General features: G+C 34.6%; 1 protein-coding gene across 1 annotated transcript; it reads right to left on the bottom strand.

The window, feature by feature from the left end:
• Positions 1–19068: 19068 nt before the first annotated feature.
• ccdc86 (coiled-coil domain containing 86) lies at positions 19069–22606 on the bottom strand. The gene is made up of 4 exons (XM_073842865.1): positions 21994–22606; positions 21018–21147; positions 20786–20860; positions 19069–19549 (listed from the first exon to the last, which is right to left on the bottom strand). The coding sequence occupies exons 1-4, from the start codon at positions 22512–22514 to the stop codon at positions 19412–19414; spliced, it is 864 nt and encodes a 287-aa protein (XP_073698966.1). The 5' UTR covers positions 22515–22606; the 3' UTR covers positions 19069–19411.
• Positions 22607–24350: the final 1744 nt, after the last annotated feature.

Here is a 24350-nt window from a genome sequence, read left to right as displayed (position 1 = left end):
TGGTATTGAAGGGTTAAATAACCTAACAGGACTAATATGTTCATGATGAGGAAGCTCTGTTCTTTAAAAAACAAAACACACACACACACACACACACACATACTAAAAACTCCCTACCTGTCATACTGCTTTCATCAGTAGCTCCTTTGCCAACACATAATTGTTGTTTACAGTATTTTTATAAGCTGTACTAACCTGTTTAGAGACTCTGAATCGTTACAACTTTACTTAAAATCACACTGATCTCGATTTCAAGCTGAATTGTGGAACACTGATCAATATACATCAAATAAACTCCTATAGATCAATATTTTGTAATTAATTTTTGCGTTTCCCAGCGTCACTAAACAGAACTGCAACAACGGATTTTTTTCAAATAAGTTTCCCCGCCTGCCATTGGTCCATCAAATAAATAGTTCGCCCCAGAGCCATATAGAAAGTACAAATCTTTCTATACGGCTCTGGTTCGCCCCAAGCTCACACCATTGATAGTTCGTAATATAATGTGTTACTGGAAGGAAATAGTTTTGTAGTGTACATATTCTGATTAAAACAAAACAGTTAGTTCAAAACTGAATCGTACAGTCGGCAAAATCTTGGCAAAAAATTGTGCTACCACGCTTTTTAATTATAAATGTTAAATTCTTCTACCAGGGGTTAAAATCCGGGGTTAAAGAACAGTGTGTGGGGAAAAAAAGTCTTTACAATTTTTGGGGATAGCAGCTTTAGTCTTCATAGCCCATCAAACTAGAATTTGATAAGGGTAATTGTAATAAGATAAAGCTAATTTAAACAGACATTTCTGAATGATTTAAGTAGGTAAATAAATAATGAATTAAGTTAAATACGCTATATTCGATTCATTTGCAAACATAGGATATATGATGAGAATCAAAACGGTGTTGTCACGTTTGTCACCATGGCAGCAAAACTCCAGCAAGCTGCGGAACTGGTAATATCACGCATAAAAAAAAACTCACGTCACGTCCGCACTAATTATAACAGGCCTTCATCAATTGCCAATTTACAATCGAAACAAGTTGCACAAAATCTTCGGCGTCCCATGACTGTACCTTCAATTTTCTAATTTATTCGCTTGGAAAGTGTACATTTGACTGGGAGGTGAAGGAATGGATTCAGGACATACTCTGTATGTTATCTGTGCCATTGCTCCAACTTGGCAAATTTATTCACTTACAAATATATTAAAGGTCCACTGAAGTGCCTTGAAACACGCAGCGTTATTCTATGTGGTGACGTACTTTTAAAAAAAAGCGCTAGGGCTTTTTTGAAAAGACTGTTTACTCCATAGGATTAGAATGTAAAACAGACGCTGGCAGTTTGAAAAACGACGGCAAGTGTGAACACAGCCTAAAAAAAAAAAGTCCTGAGCGGTTTTTTAAACGCCACCGCCGGCGTCTTTTTCTGCAGCTCAGAGCGTCTTTTCAAGTTGAAAAAAGTTTAACTTTTCTGAAGAAAACGCCCTACGTCAAGCGCTTTTTTGAGATCTGACCAATGACAAGCGAGCAGCTAGACCTGTCGTTTCTATAACAACAAGAAAAATGGGAAAGGTGCCGTTATATAGACTTTTATTTTATTGTTGTGAACCGGATTCGCCTCCCCGTTAACTTTAAAAACCGACGTGCAGCATTGCTAGTAGGGATGGGCGATACCACTTATTTTGTTTTCGATACGATACCGATATTTTTAAGGCCAGTATCATCGATATCGATACCGATACGATACTTCTAAACTTAATTTTTAAATTATTACATTTATTAAATTAATAAGAGTAAAATATGTAATTATGCCCTTTTTTATAACCTTTTACACTTTATATTTGAAATGCATTTTAACATTTAATATGCAACTAATTAAATTTTATTTTCTACACGTGGTTAAAATATGTTTACTTTAGTGGTAACTACAAAACCTACAGTTGAAAATACTTGGTTTCATAAGGGGCTGCCAGTGACAGGCTGTTGCACACATAAAATACAACATTTTTATTCTGCCAGTGTATAATTTATATTAACGTTACTACAAAACATGATCAATGAACTTTAAGTGTTAATTTAAAGAAATGTAATTGCACTTGTGAAATGCAAATTATGTAAGCTTCAGTTTCAGTTTGTTTATTGAGAAATAGCTCAAACATTTTTTTTATTTTCTGTCCTCTGATAAGCATTGTACAGGGCTGTCGTTCCCAAAAGCATCAATGATTTCTTATGATACTTTTAGGAAACACAGCCCTGTTTGAATGCACTGTCTAAAGGGAGTGAATGCTCTCTGTGATTGATTGGTTCTGTCTTGCATCATTTGCGTGCGTTCAGATGAGTAGGAAAAGTGTTCTATCGTGAACAGTTATTCTCTAACATAGGTTATGCATCCAATTAAATGCACATTGTACTCCTGGCTTTTTGTTAAATAAACAAAATCACTGGTAAATAAAACACACCTTAGTATCGATATTTTCAATTTGAGTATCGATACTTTCGATACTCGCATCAGTATCGATATATCGATACTTTAGGATCGATATGCACATCCCTAATTGCTAGCTTCTTGAGCCGCACATCGATATGTACAGTAGAGCCGTTGAGCTTCAGGCGTCCCTTTTTCGAGTCCCGGCTCGCAGACCTTTCCCGATCCAGTCCCCCCTCTTTCTCTCCCACTTTGCTTCCTGTCTAAATACTGCCCTATCAAATAAAAGTCAAAAATGTCAAAAAAGAAAAGAGCCAGCTTCCTTTTTTTATCGACATTTCTGCTCCACACATAGGCTACGGTTGCTGCTGTTGTTATAGCAACAAAAAGACGCCCTCTGCTGCAAAACGCGTCCAGATTTTTTTGTAACTAAAAAAAGCGCGCCTGTCAACTTTTTCTTGTCAAAAAAGACGCCAAGTGTGAACACGGCCTAGGCTTTTTTTAAACGCCACCGCCGGCGTCTTTTTTGCAGCTCAGAGCGTCTTTTTAAGTTGAAAGAAATTGAACTTTTTTGAAGAAAACACCCTACGTCAAGCGCTCTTTTGACAGCTGACCAATGACAAGCGAGTAGCGGGACCTATCGTTTCCATAACAACAAAAACAACAAGAAAAAAATGGAGAAGTTGCCGGTAGATAAACTTATCGTACTAGTTTCGGAGCACAAGGAGTTGTATGATATGAGTAAACAACTATCATAATATACATCACAAAGAGGCTCTTTCTCGACATTTCTTCACCACACAGCACTACGCTACTGTTGCAGCTGTTGTTATAGCAACAAAAGACGCACTCGGCTGCTTTTTGTAACAAAACGCTGCCAGCTTTTTTTTTTTTTTTACTAAAAACGCCCTAGCCAACTTTTTCTTGTCAAAAAAGACGCCAAGTGTGAACACGGCCTTATGCCCCCTGCAATCTTTCTGCATAGCTCAGTGCAGAGAGAATGCAGGAATGCAGGAATGTTAGACTTTTTGTTTTTCACTGCTGCTTTATCATTGATGGCCACAGTCCAGTCCTCACTAAAAATTAGAATATCGAGGGAAAGTCCATTTATTTCAATAATTTGTTTCAAAAAGTGAAACTTGTATGTTATATTAGTGCACTACACATAAAGTGAAATATTTCAAGCCTTTATTTGTTTAAATTTTAATGATTATGGATTAAAGATAAAAAACACATCCAGTATTTCACAAAGTTAGAATATCATGACAAAGTTCAACATTGTAGGCTCCCTGTGTCAAAATCTAGTCAGCTAATTAATGCAAAACACCTGCAAAGGTTTCCTCAGCCTTTAAATTGTCTCAGTCTGGCTTAGTAGGCTTCAGAATCATGGGGAAGACAGGGTTGTGGCTAGAAGGGATACAGCTCTGACCGGAAACTAACAATGAAATAAATTTTTCTACCTATTAGATTGTGTTTTTTTAACGTCTACACCTACACCAACCATAAACTTACCCTCACTATAATAAAAAAAAACTGTATTATTGTTGTACAGTGTGATAAAAACTAACGTTAGATCAACGTGCGCATGCCCAGTAGCCAGATCTGTCTCCCTTCTAGTCTAAACTGGAAGACTGCTGACTTGACGGTTGTGCAGAAGACCATCATTGACACCCTCCATAAGAAGGAATTGAAGTCTCAAAAGAAAATTGCAAAAGAAGCTGGATGCTCACAGAGCACAGTATCAAATTATATTAACAGAGTGTTAAGAGGAAGGGGAAAATGTGACAGATTGGCAAGCAAGGGCAGTTCAGAAATCTGGGGGAGCTTCATAAGGAGTGGACTGAGCCTGGTGTCAGTGCATCAAGAACCACCACATACAGACATCTGCATGACATGAGCTACAGCTGGAGAATACCATGCGTCAAGCCACTCCTGAGCCAAAAAAACCATGTCAGAAGCATCTGTGCTGGGCTAAGGAGAAAACGTACTGGTCTGTTGCCCAGTGGTCCAAAGTCCTGTTTTCAGATGAAAGCAAATTTTGCATTTCATTTGGAAATCAAGGTCTCAGAGTCTGGAGGAAGACCGGAGAGGCACAAAAGTCAGGCTGCTTAAAGTCCAGTGTGAAGTTTCCACAGTCAGTGATGGTTTGGGGAGCATGTCATCTGCTGGTGTGGGTCCATTGTCTTTTATCAAGTCCACAGTCAACGCAGCTGTCTACCAGGAAATTGTAGAGCAGTTCATGCTTCTTGCTGCCGACAAGCTTTTTGGAGATGATGATTTTATTTTCCAGCAGGATTTGGCACCTGCCCACAAAGCCAAAACTACCAGTACCTGGTTTAATAGCCATGGAATAACTACTTGATTGGGCTGCAAACTCGCCTGACTTAAACCCCATTGAAAATCTATGGGGTATTGTCAAAAGGAAGATGAGGGAACAGAGACCCTGAAATGCAGACGAGCTTAAGGCCAATAACAAAACAACTTGGGCTACCATAACACCTCAACTGTGTCAAAGGCTGATCGCCTCCATGCCACACCGCCTTGATGCTGGAATTAGTGGAAAAGGAGGCCCAACAAAGTACTGAGAATGTGTTTAAGGTCATTTTTTTTTGTTGGTCACATGAAATAATCTAATTTTGTGAAATACTGGATTTTGTTTTTGTCTTTAATCCATAATCATCAAAATTTAAACAAATAAAGGCTTGAAATATTTCACTTTGTGTGTAGGAAACTAATATAACATACAAGTTTCGCTATTTGAAACAAATTATTGAAATAAATGGACTTCCCCTTGATATTCAATTTTTTTGGCATATACCTTTATATGTTTTGTGCAGTAAACAAGATGTACAGTTGGATATCAGTGAACTGAGTGTTAAAGGCACCCCTTTACCTAAATTCATTACTTCAGACTTATGCACCCTCTAGAAGCTTGCATTCTGCAAGTGAACAACATATTATTGTGCCATCCCAAAGAGGCACAAAATCACTTTTACTTTCTCATTTAATGTCCCACCCTCTTGTTAGAATGATCTGCCCAACTCAATCTGAACAGAATCAGCTAAAAACTCATCTCTTCCTTCTTTTTTTGATTCATTAACTGTAGCACTCTCTATTCTAATTCTATTCTTAACAAAAATAAATAAGACTTGCCCTTATAGACTTATATTCATTTACTTAATTTTATAACAAAAAGCCAAAAAGGGCATCTAACACTAGCTTGCTTTTTCTTTTCAGTTTTTTTATTTATTCTATAATATTAAAATCTTTGCTACGTGTACTGTCTTAGGCTAACTGAGACTTTTGTAATAGCACTTTCATGTTATACTGTATAATTAACTTAAAAATGAAACTGAAATGTCATAATTACACAAGCCTGTAACAATTCCTTACATGAGTAATGTATTTTTGAGGAATATTTTGAACATATAATTTAGATCATAGTTTATATACTTTTTGTTTGTAGTGAATGAGAACTTATTTTTTATGCTATTGCTATTTTTATTTTATTTCAGTAGTTTGAAGAAATAGTTTTGTGTGACGCTTTGTGAGGTCATTGAGCATTGTCACGAGAGAAGTATGTGAACTGATGTCTGAACAAATCGTTCTTTTTGTTTCAAGCCTTTATTGTTAGTATTTGAACCTGTTCAGTGAATCAGTTGAATCAGCTGATCCAGATGATATTGCAGAAATGCTCTAAAAATATATCAGTCTAAAGTTTTTGAAGAGTAAGAATTGTAATGTTTTTGAAAAGACGGCTCTTCTGCTCACAAAGCCTGCATTTACTTGATCCAGCAAAAACAGTACAAATTTGAAATATTTTTACAATTTTAAATAACTGTTTATTATTTGAACATATTTTAAAGTGGTATTAATTCCTGATTTCAAATCAGAATTTTTAGCATGATTACTCTGGTCACATGATCCTTCAGATGAACCTCAAATTGAATTTCTAATGCACAGTATTTAAAATATTTCAAAACACACTATTCATTTCTTTTTAATTTTTAAAATTAAGCTTTTTTAATGTGGAAAAATAATGAATTAGTATTTCTTCTAATAATCATGACAATTATTTTAAATTTAGTAGTTCCTTATATGGTTAAGTTTTAATTCCCTTACAACTGCAGGTGATAGGACAATCCTGCGACCACAGCAGCTTGGGAAATGGACGGATGGAAAATCCAGTCCAGTCCTTCCTGTATGACAAGTGTGCAAGTGTATTAAACAATATAAGATTGTGTGATGTCATGTATTACACACACCTTTTCTTATCAGAACTCAAGATACTAAAAATGGCCCAACATACCTTTGGGCTTCCTATTACGGCTTTAATGTCCTGGTAAGAGGTTTCTGATAAACCAAATGCTTTCACAATCAGAGAGAAGGAACAATACAACAATGCACACACCCAAACTCTCAGTTCTCATTGCGTCAAATGCCTGCGCGCAAACTGTCCAAACTAGCGTTACAGCCACATTCTTTGAGCTGTAAAAACATAACAGTCTTAAGAAGAGACTGGATTTTTGCCTTGTTTTCCTTGTAATGTGGCTTCTGTTTGATTGATGGACTGATGTTGTGCACAGCGTGTGTTTTGACAGGTGTCAGTGAATGAAACAGGAAGTTTACTGAAAGCTGTAACAAATACAGATATTATATGTAACTTTAGCTCTGGCAGGAAATTCTTATACAATGACAAACCATATCATTTGACTATCATTTCACTCATGAAAACGTTTTTAAATAAACTAGCAACTATAAAAAACACCATTTTATAACTTCATTCATTAAACAATATTGCTTCTCTGTATTGTTTTTAAAAAATTGTATTTGTTTAAAATTGACTTTTATTTATTTGTTTGTTTATTGTTTAATCCTCTTTGTGCTGAGACGGTGTAAAGTCTAAGATATGTGCCCAAAAAGTTTTGAAAAATAAGTAAATATTTTTAAAAATTATTTGCAAAGTATCATTATTTTTGACACGGGTGTTATCAATGTTAAAAAATAAAGTTAATTAAACAATTGTAGTTAATTTAAATGTAATGTTCATTTAAAAATTATAAATGATTTTCCTGCCTTGTTGAAAAAAGAAATGTAATGATATTTTTCATATTGTTTTATTTATATATAATCGGTGTTTTTTTTATCATTGTTTAAAAGATTTCCTTAACAAGGATTTGTTGTTATAATATTTGTATTAATATTTGTATCATTGTATGGATCAAAATTGTTGTTAAGATAAAAAATCATTAAGATATTAAGTATGAAGATATTTAGAAAATGTCCTACTCTAAATATATATATATATATATATATATATATTAAAAAAAAATAGTAATATGCATTGCTAAGAACTTCACTTGGACAACTTTAAAGGCGATTTTCTCAATATTTAGATTTTTTGGCACCTTCAGATTCCAGGTTTTATTGTCAAATATTGTCCTGTGCTAACAAACCATACATGGAAAGCTTATTTATTCGGCTCTCAGATGATGTATAAATCTCAATTTCGAAAAATGTACACTTATGACTGGTTTTGTGGTCCAGGGTCACAAATACATTTTAATACAGAGTATGTTAAAAGCACATTTTAGTTCATATTCATGCTGTCCCAAAATAGCACATTGTTCTTAAGATTATCTTAAGTACTAAAGAATAATTTGTATTATATGAAGTACAAAATTAGTGCATGAAAATAAAGCACTTTAAGTATGTTATGGAAGTGCACCATTGTTTTTCACCTGGGAAGGATGTATTCTCTTCTGCAATTAAAGAGTGTATTGAAGATATCCTATAAGATTTTCAACACACAAGAATGCATCTATTTTGGAAGGGTTTACTGTAAAGCATTTGTGACATGCTGACTTCATCCCGTAACCTCAAGCTCAAGGCAGTTTCTTACATGTGACTGGCAGCATTGTTTTCTGCTCTGATCAGAAGAGGGCACATTGTCTGTTAAGAAATGTATAATTAATTTCTCTTTCATGTGATGTTTACCAGTAACACATATTTGAGATTGTGTAAGAGCAGGGAGTGGTTTTGATTTAATTACCAAGAGGAATTTACTTTAGGCTGCAGGTGTAAAGGCATCCTGAAGACAAAGAGCCTGAGGCATCTGCACTGGGCAAATCCCTTTTAAAATATGATAGAAGGATATAAATATAATTAAGAGGAACTTCCTTTACTTTAAGACGTGTAGGTCAATTATTAAGTAATTAACTTTCTATTTTAGAAACTTAAAAGAAAAAAAAGAAAAGAAAAGCCTGGGTTTTTTTTACTTTAGCACTTATTTTGTGTGTGTGTGTGTGTGTGTGTGTGTGTGTGTGTGTGTGTGTGTGTGTGTGTGTGTGTGTGTGTACCTGGTATTCATCACGTTGTGGGGACCAAATGTCCCCACAAGGATAGGAATACCAGTGGATTTTGACCTTGTGGGGACATTTCTTAGGTCCCCATGAGGAAACAGGCTTATAAATCATGCACAATGAGTTTTTTTGAGGAAGTAAAAGTGTGCACAATCTCCTGTGAGGGCTAGGTTTAGGTGTAGGGTAGGTGTAGGGCGATAGAAAGTACGGTTTGTACAGTATAAAAACCATTACGCCTATGGAATGTCCCCATAAAACATGTAAACCCAATATGTGTGTGTGTGTGTGTGTGTGTGTGTGTGTGTGTGTGTGTGTGTGTGTGTGTGTGTGTGTGTGTGTGTGTGTGTGTGTGTGTGTGTGTGTGTGTGTGTGTGTGTGTGTTTGTTTTTGTGACATATCAGGACACAAATGTGTGTAATAACATGGGTATGACATAGGTATTACAAGGAGAGGGTGACTTATGAGGACATTGCCCATGTCCCCACTTTTCAAAAGCCTTATAAATCATACAGAATACGTTTTTTTGAGAATGTAAAGATATGCACAGTCTCCTGTGAGGGCTAGGTTTAGGTGTAGGGAAGGTGTAGGGTGATAGAAAGTACGGTTTGTACAGTATAAAAACCATTACGTCTATGGAATGTCCCCACAATTCACAAAAACAAACATGTGTGTGTGTGTGTGTGTGTGTGTGTATTGAATATTATTTTTGTTTCTGTGTTTAGACCACATTTTTAAACTTTAAGCTTTTTAAACTTGAATGAATTTTCATTTTAAGATAAAATTGTAAAACATTACAAATCTATCAGACATTTGAAAAGTAGTAAACATAATGATAGCGTGGTTAATAAAAAAAAGTTTCAAGATGGTTTTAATATGACATTTACCCCCGGTTTCACAGACAAGGCTTAAGCCTAGTCCTAGACTAAAATGTAAGTCTGAGCTGTTTCAACTGAAATAAAATTGCACTGATTGATTTTAAAATATATCAGTGCCTTTGTTTTGTCTCAAGATGCACACCAGTAATGTTTTTTTCTAAGCATGTTTATAAAAATGACTTAAATGTCCTAATTGAACTATGGCCTAATCCTGGCTTAGTGTAAACCCTGTCTGTGAAACTGGCCGTATTTTCTTAAATAAATTTAAAACGGTAAGTTCAAATAAAAATATTAAAAGTGCCATTAAGAAATACCCCATATCACAGAGAATAAAAGTGACTATTATTATTGTACATTCAGTCCTGTACAGTATTCAGTAGACTTCAGGCATGACTGTGCAGAGGTTAAGAGATTTTTAGTCAGGTGTTTTTAGGTGTGCCAGTATAAGAGTGACACCTTGTGGTTATTTATTTTATTTTATTTTATTACACAAATGTGTCATTTAGCGTTTTGAACCCCTGCACACTATAGGACACTATAAGGGCTATTGCCGACGAATCTAGGACTGTCAATAGAATAATTACAGTATTTTATTTTATTTTATTTTATATTTTTAAACAAAATTTTAACAGGGACAAGAAGCCTCAGAGTAACTTACATAATGTTTTTTAGTAAATCTATAATTTAGGCTCTGATATTAGATAGATTATACAATAAATATTTTAATCAATACGCTAAAATATTTTACATTTATAGAATGGTTGTAAATTAAACAGTTTAGTTTAATTAAACTGAATAAGAGCAAATAAGTCAAAGTGATCAGAGATCTTAATTTATGTCTCAAATTACACTGAAAAATGGGAGGGATGTGACAATAGCAGCAACAACATTGTAAATAATAAAACATTTGTGTGTGTGTTTAAATTTACTCTTGAGATTAATGAATAATAATCAAAGGTTATTTTAAGGCAGAGTGCGTACTTACTTTACTTAACAGTTCATTTTTATTCAAAGTGCAAATTTAAAACATGAACAGCAGAGGTCGCCCTAATAGCATATTTAGCTTCATTCGCAGGAAAAGGAGAAGAAAAGTGTTATAATAGTCGGTTAAAACCAAAACTTATCAGGCCTTCATATATTGTCATTTATATGGACCCCTTTTCACAAGACTGTGATGGCGCGTTTTATCAGTCATCATCATCAAAAATCCTTGACATTTTTTCATGTTTAATTAAAAAAAGGTATGTACATTTATAACACTATACTTTGTATTATATCACCTTTTCATCAAGATACAAAAAACGAGGGTGTTTCTAATTAAGCGTCTACACTGTAAAAAGTTTTCACCAGTTTCAACTTAAAAACTTAAGTTTAGCAGCTGCCTTAAAATTTTAAGTTAAATCAACTTAAGTCATTTCAACTCACAAGTTAAATCCACTCATTTTTATTGTAATAAGTAAAATGACTTGTAGTTTTAAGCTGATTTAACTTAAAAATTTAATGCAGCTGCTGAACTTAGGTTTTTAAGTTGAATCTGGTGAAAACTTTTTACAGTGTATGCATGGCCGTAGCCAGCTATGAGGTCACCGAGGTCCGGACCTCGGTCATTTTTTTCAAAAATAAAATGTCAAGCTCTCTGAATGGTTATTTAGACGTTTAAACCACCTCATATCACATGAGTGTGCAGTCAAAAAACGTAAACTGCTTTTTCTGACGCTAGACTATTATTTTAAAAAAGACGTGCGTGAAAGTTTTATGTCAGTGTCATTATTCTACAATTATTTTTATAACTTCTTATAAAATAAAAATTTCCTCACCTAAAAAAAAAAAAAAAAAAAAAAAAAAAAAAAAAAAAACGAACTTTCCAGTCCTGTCAGTCATACTGTGCTCGTTGCGCGCACTCTTCAATTACACGCGTATATTTACCATTGTAACAGACCTTATTAGTGCTTTTGTGGGTGTTATTATAGCACAATTCTTAACACCTTACTTCGGACCTTACTATTTTTCAAACCCTGGTTACGGCCTTGAGTGTAGCCTATGGGAGGGACGGTATATTTGACAGCATTCCTTCTTCTGACTGCCGATATCAGTCTCTTTAAAAAAAAATTCCTTTGATTGCAATTCGTGAAAACACTATCGTGGAGTTTTTCTTTTGTTATTTGAGAAAAAGTGAATGCAAAAAATATATTTGTGGTACTCTCCCATTCACTGTTCTCGGGTTTTACCCAACTGTGACGACTTCCGCTATGAGAAACCCGGAAATGTAAGAAAGGTTCATTGAAAACCATTTAATAAGGCAACATATGTTCAGAACATAATTAGCCTATAAGACAACATTGTAAAATGTTTGTATACGCTTGTATAGAGGGTTTGCACTTATGTCACGATTTGGTCAGTTATCCGAATGCGCAGCCATTTTGGCGATACTCAGATGTAAACAACAGCCTAGCATGTTTAATGTACTACCGAATATGTTCTTCTGCTAATCTATGCTGTCTAAAACACTGAAAAAACACGTGGAAGCTGCTATATCAGAGAAGGACTTAGTAAGCAGGAAAGGGCGCAATATTTTGACAAATTGAAGTCAATAGGTGGTGAAGATACGTATGAGCAGTATAAATTAAGATACTAGCCTAATATTTCACCTACTTGCCCCTGGAAATCCTGCTGATCCTGGGTCAGTTTGACCAACCATAAATGCATTTTGTTCCTCAGACAGTTTTTTGCACTCTTCTACTTGATTTGTTATAGCTATTGTACTTACCAATTAGTCCTGATCCTACCAATTAGTACAGCCCAAAACATGACAATAATTGGCCATTTTCAGCAGAAATAATTAGCAAGTTTTGTGGCATTGTTTACGTTCCGTGCCGCCAATATGGCAGATTGGCCTGTTAAAAAAAAAAAAAAAAAACAGCATATGCTGGTTAGGTATGCTTTGCTGCTGGAATGCTGGTTTTAGCTGGTTTATGCTGGTCCTTAGCTGGTTTATGCTGGCCCTTTGCTGGTTTATGCTGGTTTATAGCATAAACCAGCAAAGGACCAGCAGGATCAGCAGTAACCAGCTAAGGATCTATTAGCTACTAACGAAGAACAGTTTTTAAAACAGTTTAATATTTTTTAACAAACATCAATAACAAAAAAAAAAATACATACAAAAAATATTTAAATAATTCTATGATTATTCGGTTATTTTATAAGTATTCTTTTAGGTATTTCAAGGATGCAGTGGTTTTCATTTCAATTGGACTCTTGTCTCAAAACCATATTGTTATTAAAACTGATGGCTATATGATATTATTAATAGTTTGTTTATATTCCCTGTGTCCTGTTCACTCCAAACTGTCTGAAATATCAGATAATAAAATGTCTGCCTTACAAACATTCATAACATTGCAGTTGCCATGATATGAATTCCTGCTATCTAGCCTACAACCCAGAAATGATACTCTGATACTGATACTACCTGTACAAAATAAAAATTACAAAGTGAAAGAGAAAAAATTGTTCTGGAATTCACCTATCTACCTATTTTCTTTTGTGGCACTGATAAACACGTCAGTCCTCCAGATCTCACCAAACACATGATTTACAAGAAACCAGAGCTCAGCACTGCCACCAAACAACGTGTTTGCATGACAAATAAGAAAGATTCCTGGAAATCATTGTACTTTGCCTTACAGTTCAAAGGTTTAGTTACAAGTCACAAAGGATCAAACATGGTGGTACTGTAGGCTACTATGAAAGTTGACAGTTTAGCCATCTTGTTGTGCCTTGCGTGGTTCCTTTATCCAGAAATGATGGATGATAAAGTTACAGTGTACAGACTTAAAGCGAAACTGTGTTGTTGTCAGTAGGCTATACAGGCTAGTGTTTTGCTTTCATAAGCTCTTCCTGGTCAATTTTTATACAGAACACAAGACAAAATTTATTATTACTATTAAATCAGTCAAGTTTAAAGCCAGTTTAAACAAAATGGTCACTATCACAACACAACACAGGATTGCTTTCGGTTTTATTTGATTGCTTTTATTTTCGCTTGCATGAGCTGGGCTTGTATTGTTATAAGCGGAGAGTGGGGATGGTTAAAGGGCAGTTGCAACATGGCTTATTTCTTCAAGCAAGAATAAAATATAATGATGATATCCGTACTGCACATGTTGTATTGGCCCCTCATACTTCCTGGAAGAAATCAGCCACAGTGACCATTCCTTCTAAAAATACAAACTTCTACATTCCTTCTCTTTCATGGTAAAAAAGTATTTTTTTCAAAGGTGAGATTTTTAGTCATAGTGTCTAAGTTGTTTATGTGATGCATTTAAAAACATAATATTTTAATCAGTGCGCTATGAGCTTCTAAAAAGCATAGCTAGCGTGTGTCAATGATAATGTGTCAAGCTAATATACCAATTTTATCATGGCTATCACTGTAGGGACAGTTGAAACACATTGTTGCAACCGTCCCAACTTGCTGTCTCTTACCACAACATTGGTTTAAAAGCTTGCCCCATGACATTACATAATTGTAATTTTATGGATTAATAATGAACCCCTTTAATATTAGGTATCTCTCCTTATTTTAAGTGAATAGTTTAAAAATCTACTTGTTACTTATGAATGAATGTTTTTTATTTATTATTCTTTGTTCTACAGCCAAATTACCTTATTAAAGATCCTGACTGTGCACAAATAAAAAAGAAATTGCAAAGAAATGATATTTAAGAGTGATTTAATTACATTTTATTGAATATTGTAACTGTCTCCTGTTGTGGGGACAGTTGCAACATTTCAATTTGTTTATTCAAGTGTAAATTGTACACATATTATCATATGTACACTTTGTAGCAATATGGGTGAGTAGCTGACAGATGCTTTATTGTATTCAAATTTCGGCTTTCTAATACAAACAGGCTCTGGGAAACTAAAGGAAATGCAAAAAGCATTGCAACCGTCCCGACTCTCATCTATTTTTTATTTGATGTTTAGAAACAGTACAAAAAGGCATTTTACAAAGCTTTGTTATTCAGTGTGTTAACTAAAAATCTAACAGTTGTACAGTAGCCTAACAATGCAAAATTTAGTGGGGATGTACATGCATTTCTCTTTTTTTTTTTTTTTTTCACTATTTTTAACATGCATATGACAAACTTTTAAAAACAATGAAATTACAAATAAAAACAATCTCAAATAATATTTTATGTCTTTTATATACTTCACTATCTGGTCTATTTTGTCATCAAAATGTTTGTTTTTATATAGAATGGTTAAATTATATACAAAAGCGAATCATTTCAGCAATAAATAAAAACAATTCTGTAGGTCAAAATTTTTACAAAACTTGATGATATATATGATACATCATATAAGCTAACGGTAATTTTAATATAGCGTATCATACCAAATGGATAATATAATCAAGCCACATTTACTGTACCGGAGTGTGAATTATTGCAAAGCATAGTTTTAAATGTAAACAGAAATAGAAAATAAGAAACAGACAACAACAAAAGTCGTTTAACCTCCGACACATTTTCGGTAGATGACGAACATGGCTTCTGGCTTCACCTTGAGCTCAGACATCGTCTTGTGCAGCTGAACCGGTTTGCCATTGTAGGCCAGATTTCCACATCCCACAAGTTCTGGTTTGAGCTTCAGGACCTTCTTCTGCAGTTTCGCGATGGTGTCGATGCTTCTCACAGTCACAGAAATATTCATGCCATTAGAGCCATTGAAGACAGTCACAGGAAAGCTTTTAGGACCTGGTGAAACCGGCTTTTGAACCCGGATAACGGCGTGGGTGGTGTTTTCCAAAGGCTCAGGGAGGGGACCAGGGTCTCCTTTGGCCTCACCTGTGACACACTGCTTGGGTCCACATGCTTCAGGCTGAAAAGGGATTGGAGCCTGAAAGAGAATCAGGATGTTCAGAGAATGTAAGCAGGGCACCTTATGACAACAAAACAAAACAAGTGACGATCGCAGTATTTTCAGACCATACATATTACGATTGCAGAGGTGCAAAGAGTACCTAAAACCATACTTGAGTAAGAGTACAGTGCAAATTACTTCAATACATGTAACCAATTCCATAACAACTCGAGAAGCGTAGAGTACTTGATTTTAACTTATGATAAATATAGGCTCAAAGATGCACTAATCAAAAAGAAGGCTGGGGAAAACAGGCAGAGGCAAGAATCTATGTGCAGGTACTCAACAGAAAAGTAGAAGAAACAATAAACCTAAAACCACAGGGAACTTAGAACAACATGATGGGCAAACAGACAACTATTACATTCAACAACTAAGAAGGGATTAAACAAACACTTGATACTCAGTAAAACTACAAAGTATCATTTGTAATGTAATTAGTTACATTTACTTAAAAACTTCACACCTCTGTACTATTGTGTTAAAAATAATCTGTTCTTATTAAATGTATTTGAAATCATCTTACCAGTGGTGCATGAATGTCTGTAGCCATACTGCCTTGAGGTGCCAACCATCCACAATACAGAAATGATACGTTACTGATCTTTCCTTTCCTTCTTATAAAGAAAATGAAGACATTTTGGGGAATGTACCTGACTTCCCATGCGTTGTGGCACTAATAAACAAGCCCAGCCCAACTAGGTTGAATTTAATTAAACAGTGCGACAGCAACAATCAGAAATTACATAACACAAAAAAATGGGAATCACCGTACTTTATTTGCAGTCATAGAGCAGTTTCATAGTGTTTTATTTCATTTTCATTTTAAGCAGTAGTTGTTTTAATGTGTTATGCAGTATGTGGTGATGGTAACATGATTAAGGATCTACATCAAGTTTTAAGTCAAAGAATTAAACCTATATAGATGATAGAAGAACTTAGTTTTCCTGAGATCTCTATTTTACTTTTGTGCAAGCAGTCCATTACCCTGCTAAACATTATTAGGGAAGATAAGACTGTCCTTGTAGAGACAACTATCTGTTCTACCTATTAGTATAAGTGATGTTATGTCTCAAAAATAATTGTACCATTAATAACAATTCTTAATGACAATACCTTGATCTTAACAGGCCAGTCGAATATAATTAAGTATCGGACATTTATATCTGGAAATACATTTCAAAAACTAAAAACAAAGAAATGTTGTAAAATGAGAAATATCCTTCATTCAAATGTGACCCTGGACCACAAAACATTAAGTAGCAGGGGTATATTTGTAGCAATAGCCAAAAATACATTGCATGGATAAAAATTATATTTTTTTCTTTCATGCCAAGAACCATTAGGATGTGAAGTAAAGATCATGTTACATGAAGATGGTTTGTAAATTTACTACCATAAATATATAAAAACTGAATTTTGATTAGTAATATGCATCGCTAAGTACTTAATTTAGACAACTTTAAAAGCCATTTTCTCAGTATTTTGATTTTATTGCACCCTCAGATTCCAGATTTTCAAATATTATTCTATCGTAACAAACTATACATCAATGGAAAGCTTATTTATTCAGCCTTTAGACTATGTATAAATCTCAATTTTGTAAAATTGACACTCATGACTGGTTTTGTGGTCCAGGGTTACATAATACAAAAAAAAGTTCTGCTCCATTTCTTTGTGACACTTTACATGACAAAGAGTACATGTCTGTACAGTGTCATATGTTCTTGCTTCCACTGAAGCTCATGATCATCCCAGATTATGCTGGAGAACATCATTATCAAGTTTTGTTTATGTAGCTCCAGTGCTGCTGCTATTACAGCAATTTATATATAGAAATTAACTTGTATGTTTCAATGCAGCTTTTCAAGGGTTATGGTAACTATCTTTTTAAATAACAAATTTAAATTGTATTGAATCAGAAAAGAATGCAAAATACCAGTTGTTACTAGAGGTTTCAGATTATTGTATGTTTTTTTTATTAAAATAGAAGAAATAGAATGTACATGTAGTGCAAATCACAATCACAGTTCATTGTTGACATTTTAACCTTAAAATGTAATGCATCCATAACACATTCACATTTATGAGATTGCATGACAAAATCTTGTTCATTTGAGAAAATAAAAGATGCAAGATATAGTTTTTTTTAGATATAGTTTTTAGATATAGTTTTTATAGTGCTTGTTGCATTACTAAAGATTAAATTGAGATGTGTGCATCAAAACCTTCAACTGACAATTCAAACTAACTTATGGTATTAGAAGCAAAAGTTTGTTTATAAGTCACATTTACAGTATAAGTCACCCTTCAACATAAGGACAAAAATAAAAGAGTTACACATAAGTCCTTGTTAACCTCCATGGCATTTTTGGTAGGTGATGAACGTGGCTCCAGGCTTCACCTGCAGCTCAGACAGCGTCTTGTGCAGCTCAACTGGTTTGCCGTTGAGGACCAGATTCAGGCTTGCTCCGAGGTCTGGTCTCAGCTTCAGGACCTTCTGCAGCAGTTTTGCAATGGTATCGAGTCTGTTCACAATCACAGGAATCTTGGCACCGTTAGAGCCATTGAAGATGTTCACAGAAAAGCGTTTAGGACTTGATGACACTGGTCCTTGAACCCGGAAAACGGTGTGGGTGGCATTTTCCAATGGCTCATGGAAAGGAACAGGCACAGTGTCTTTGGGGTCTCCTTTCACATGTTGCCTGGGTCCATACACTTCAGTTTGAAGCTGAAGGTATTGAGTCTGAAAGAGAACAAAGACATACACATAAGACTGGATGTAAGTGACAATTACAACACCTTCATGCAAAAAGCCTATTTTAAAAGCTGGCATATTGTGTTAAATGATTGTCTGATTAAAATGCATTTAAAAAAATATCTTACCACTTGTGGACACACAGCTGTAGTCATTCTGTTAACACAGGATGTTTCTCGTCCTCTGTATCTTGTGCTCTCTTTGCTCCGATAATGTTTGTTTATAAGCATTGAAGATGGAAAGTCCCCATTTTATTCTTTGCAATGAACTCCGCCTCTTCAATCACCTCATGCAATTGAATTGATTTCTTCTGCCAAGTTTACCTCAGGACAGGAGATATAGAAGTCATAACTCTAAAACTATCAAAAGGTACCATTTCCTTCCTGTGTGTGTGTTTCACATTTTATTTTAATTTTTTTGAAGAGTACAGATTTAAATCACCAATCCTAAACATTTTATTTTTGCCTTGCAGGAATACAAGCAAGTTTTGTAAGTACTGCTTAGGACTCAAAAGTACAGAAAATTTCACCTATCTGTGTAAAAAGTACCCGAGAAACTGAAAGTGCAAGCATCTTGGCTAGATAAATATTACCACACGCAACCATATCAAACCAAGTGGAAAGTCCCAAGTCAGATTTGAAAATGAAACCTCTCTAATGTACAATAAAACAATAACAAAAATATAAAAAAACATGCATGGACCAGAAACAAATCGGTTGAATACAGATTGATAATGAGATTTATTTGAATTGTGTTTTTTTTTTTCATGTTACAATCAGATAAACTGATGTTTACATAAAAGGTGATGGGGAAAAAGATAAAAACTAAACCTGTTTGTATTTCAATTTGCTGTATAAATATTACATCAGACACTGAGACTTAAATCAGACTTAACACTTAAACACAACTCAAACGTCTTCTGTCATTTTATCATAATTACTGATGTACAAAGCAGTCTACTTTGAGTCCACATGCCAGTTCATTCAACAGGCACTGAATGTTTAAATCAATAAGAGCAGGTTAATGTCTGATGAAATTCTCACACATCAGCCCACTGTAACGCTCTACAAACTGCTTTTTGTTTTCCCCGAACCTTTCTTGACACTTGGAGGTGTTTTCTGCAACATTGAGAGTGTGTCTCTTTTCTCAATCTTCCTCAGCGTTTTCTTCTTCATTCTCTTGATCTTTGAGGTATTCTTAATCTGAAAGGGGCAAATCAGTAGTTATTAATGAAGGCAGAGAAAACCATTGAGGTCAAAAGTTTACATACAACTTGCAGAATCTGCAAAATGTTAATTATTTGATCAAAATAGGAGGGATCATACAAAATGCATGTTATTTTTTGTTTAGTACTGACCTGAATCACATAAATGATGTTTACAGATATTCCACAAGAGAATAGTTGAATTTATAAAAAAAAAAGACCCCATTCAAAAGTTTACATACACTTGGTTCTTAATACTGTTGTTACCTGAATGATCCACGCCTGTGCTTTTTTGTTTAGTGATAGTTGTTCATGAGTCCCTTGTTTGTCCTGAACAGTTAAACTGCCTGCTGTTCTTTAGAAAAATCCTTCAGATCCCACAAATTCTTTGGTTTTCCAGCATTTTTGTGAATTTGAACCCTTTCCAACAATGACTTGACTATGATTTTGAGATCCATCTCATATGCAACTGATCAAATGATCACTGATGCTTCCAAATGAAAATGATGCATTAAAAGCCTGGGGGTAAATTTAACTTATTTTGTCTTCTGGGACACATGCAAGTATCTTCTGTAGTTTCTGAAGGGCTGTACTAAATGCAAGAAATATTATATTTAGGCAAAATAAGAAAAATATACACATCTCATTTCTGTACAAAAGTTTATGCCCCCTGGCTCTTCGCGCGTAGTTTCTGCTTCTAAAGCATCAGTGAGCATTTGAACCTTCTGTAATAGTTGCATATGAGTCCCTCAGTTGTCCTCAGTGTGAAAAGACGGATCTCAAAATCATACAGTCATTGCTGGAAAGGGTTCAAATACACACAAATTATGTAAAACCAAAGAATTTTTGGGAGCTAAAGGCTTTTTCTGAAGAACAGCAGACAGTTTAACTGTTCAGGACAAAAACAGGGATTGATTGAAAACAAAAAAAACACAGCTGTGGATCATTCAGGTAACAACACAGCATTAAGTATCAAGTGTATGGAAACTTGGGGTCATTTTTATACATTCAACTATTATTTTCTCTTGTGGACAATATGTAAGCATATTTTATGTGAAATAGTTTATTCAGGTCAGTGCTACATAAAAAAAATAACATGCATTTTGTATGATCCCTCTTATTTTGGTAAAATAGTTAACATTTTGTAGATTCTGCAAGGTGCATGTAAACTTTTGACCTCAACTGTTATGTGACAGAAACTGAATTTTGGTGCAATATGACATTCTGTATTTACCACTTGAACAATCTCAGCCTTTCTCTCATTTTCTGCTCTTCTTTTAAGATGTTCTTCTCTCCTCTTCCTTTTCTCCTGCAAAAAGAGATTCAGAAAAAGCACATATGACCAATGTTCACTCGAATTTTTAGTTTTCAACTTTAAAACAGCCTTGGTGACCAAATATGGGTGTTGGACACAATACAATAAAAATAAAAAGACAATAACATGCAGTTTTGAGGCATAAACTCGCCTCTTTCTCTCTGATCTGCTCATCTTTTAGCTGCTGCTGGAACTGCTTTACCAGCTGCTTCTCTCTCTTAGCCTCCATCTTCTTTCCCCATGATGTACGCAGAGGTTTGTCTCTCAACAGAGCGGAGAACCTACAAAAAGTCAACACTAAACGCGTCAAATAGATTGCAGACAGAAGAAACAGAAATGTACTAGTAAACAGACAAATAGAGCTGGTTATACTACAAAAAAATAAGCCACATAACAAAATGGGCTTCAGAACTTAAAGGAGTAGTTCACTTTCAGAACAAAAATGTACAGATAATGTACTCACCCTCTTGTCATCCAAGATGTTCATGTCTTTCTTTCTTCAGTCGTAAGAAAATTATGTTTTTTGAGGAAAACATTACAGGATTTCTCTCCATATAATGGACTTTTATGGTGCCTCAGAGTTTGAACTTCCAAAATGCAGTTTCAAAGGGCTCTAAACGATCCCAGCCGATGAAAGAAGGGTCTTATCTAGCGAAACGATCGTTTATTTTCTAAAAATATATACATATACACTTTTTATTCTCAAACGCTCGTCTTGCTGAGCTAGACAAGACGAGCATTTGAGGTTAAAAAGTATATAAATTGTAATTTATTTATTTTTTAAATAACCAATCATTTTACTAGATAAGACCCTTTTTTCCTCGGCTGTGATCAGTTAGAGCCATTTGAAGCTGCATTTTGGAAGTTCAAACTCGAGGGCACCATAAAAGTCCATTATATGGAGAGAAATCCTGAAATGTTTTCCTCAAAAAACTATTTCCTTACAACAAAAGAAAGAAAGACATGAACATCTTGGATGACAAGGGGGTGAGTAGATTATCTGTAAATTTTTGTTCTGAAAGTGAACTATGTATGTATGTAATTGTTATTATGGAATAATAGAACTTAAAAAAATAGATACAAAAACAAAAAAGTGCTATCAATACAGCAATAAGAAACGTATTCACCTTTGCTTAGTTCTGTCTTTCCATACTCTTCCAGACTTTGGTTTCCCAAGAGGAATTATCTGACTTTTCTTCTCACTGGATTTTGAGCGATTTCTTTTTTTGGCTTTTTTCTTGGGACCAGTGGATTCAGTCTCTGTGTTGTTTACCACATTTTCCTTCTCACTGGCCTGATCTGACCCTATTAAATCTGAAGTTGCAGGCAGTGGCTCTTGACTGACATCTGCTGATGTTGATGTAGATGTAGATACATCTGGACACACTGTTTCTGTCACCTGACTGCACTGATCACCTTTAGTATCTGCTGGACGTTCATCTGGCGGTGATTCCTCGGTGCTTTCTACCGGATCTTCTCGGACAACAGACTTTCTGGTCCTGCGGACGGGAGTTTTGGCCAAGGGTGTATGTAGTTTGCGGCCACTCCGTGTTCGACTCACAACTGGAGAATCCTCTTCGTTATTAAGAACCTCTGCCTTTGCAACACCATCTCCGCCGTCTGTTTTCTTGTTTTTAGACGCAGGCATTATCAGCGTTGTGTCGATCAATACAATATAAAGTATTTAACAGTAATCAAATCTACACATGTGCGGAAACACACGTGTATTGCTCCTGTGTTTCGCCGAGAGCCGACGAATAATATTTAAGAAACGATCGATATCGCCTCCTAGTGGTTGGGAGACGCTTAGCAGTTATGAAAGTATGACTCGTTTCTGCGAGTCGGTTCTCGAATCGGTTTAAAGATCCGGATCAGAGTTTCCCTGCACTGCTTTCTAGTATACTCTTATATTTTTGTTCATTTCAAACTTCTATTAATGATGGTGTTTTTTATTTTATTCTAATGTGTAGTTAATTTTTTCTCAATAGTAAAATGCATTTGCTAGGACTAAAATTAAAAACAAATTATTTTTATTTAATTTTATTGGTTTACTTATAAGGCCTAATTAAAAATAAATAAATATTAGGTAGGTTTTTGGTGCTGTGCAATGATAAATCACAATTAATCACAGCCGAAATAAAAGTTTTTGTTTACATAATATACAGTGCCTTTGCGAAAGTGTTCATACCCCTTTATTTTTGGTATGTTTTGTTTTGTTGCAGCCTTATGTTAAACTGCTTTAAATTACTTTTTTTTCCCCACATCAATCTACACTTCATACACCATAATGACAAAGCACAAAACAGGTTTGTAACAACTTTGCAAATTTATTAGAATTAAAAAACTGAAAAGATCCCGTTGCATAAGTATTTATACCCTTTTCTGGGACACTCGAAATTTAGCTCAGGAGCATTCATATTGCTTCTAGATGTTACTACACTTCGAGTGGAGTTAAACTGTGGCAAATTCATTTGAATGAGTATGATTTGGAAAGGCACACACCTCTCAGAAAAGGTCTAACAGCTGAAAATGCATATCAGAGCAAAAACCAAGTCCTGAGGTCAAGATAACTGCCTGTAGAGCTCAGTGACAGACTTGCGTTAAGGCAATGATCTAGGGAAGAGTTCAGAAACAAATCTGCTGCATTGAAGGTTCACAAAAGCATGTAGCCTCCATTATCCATAATGGAAGACGCTTGGAACAACTAGGACTCAAGAAAATGTCTGCCAGCCCCCATCTAAACTGACAGAGCTTGAGAGGTGAAAAGGTGAGGCAAAGAATGGCAAATAAAGGCTGTAAAGGTGCTTCAACTAAGTACTGAGTTAAGGGTATGAATACTTATGCAATGTACTTATTCCAGTGTTTTATTTTTAATAGATTTGTAAAATTTGCAAATCTGTTTTTTGCTTTGTCATTATGATGTATGGAGTGTAAATTGATGTGGGGAAAAAAGTAATTTAAAGCAGTTTAACATAAGGCTGCAACATAACAAAAAATAAAGGGGTATGAATACTTTTGCAAGGCACTGTATATGTGTGTGTACTGTGTATATTATGTATATATAACCATGCATGGATATATTTAAAATATATGTTATGTTTCTATATTAAATATATTTATATATAATATTAATTATATCAATAAAAATATATACATGTAAATATTTTCAAAATATATACTGTATGCATGTGTATTTATATATGCATAATAAATATACAGTACACACATAGTTTACATATATTATGTAAACAAAAACTTTTTAATTTTGGATGGGATTAATTGCAATCAATCATTGCACAGCGCATTTTTTAATATCAAGTTAAAAAGTTTAGTTGTTAAATATATCTTTTTTGCGTGCTTGTTTATTTGCTTGTTTATTTAACTCACTATGCATTAGCATTCGCATTTTTTATAAAAAAAAAAATGCATTTTTAAACAGCTAAAACACATTTCTTTTATCTTTATTTGACCCTCTAAAACTCTA

Source organism: Garra rufa, chromosome 6, assembly GCF_049309525.1.
Source record: "Garra rufa chromosome 6, GarRuf1.0, whole genome shotgun sequence".
Classification (NCBI taxonomy): Eukaryota; Metazoa; Chordata; class Actinopteri; order Cypriniformes; family Cyprinidae; genus Garra; species Garra rufa.
Note: the sequence above shows the minus strand (reverse complement) of the source record. Positions and strands in the feature narration are given on the sequence as shown.

Excerpts from the sequence above, each read along its gene's own strand:
- ccdc86 (XM_073842865.1), bottom strand. The coding sequence starts at position 22,514 with ATGCCTGCGTCTAAAAACAAGAAAACAGACGGCGGAGATGGTGTTGCA. Across the intron at positions 20,861-21,017 it reads AGCAGATCAGAGAGAAAGAG|GAGAAAAGGAAGAGGAGAGA; the intron begins GCGAGTTTATGC and ends CTCTTTTTGCAG. Across the intron at positions 19,550-20,785 it reads AGGCTGAGATTGTTCAAGTG|ATTAAGAATACCTCAAAGAT; the intron begins GTAAATACAGAA and ends TGCCCCTTTCAG.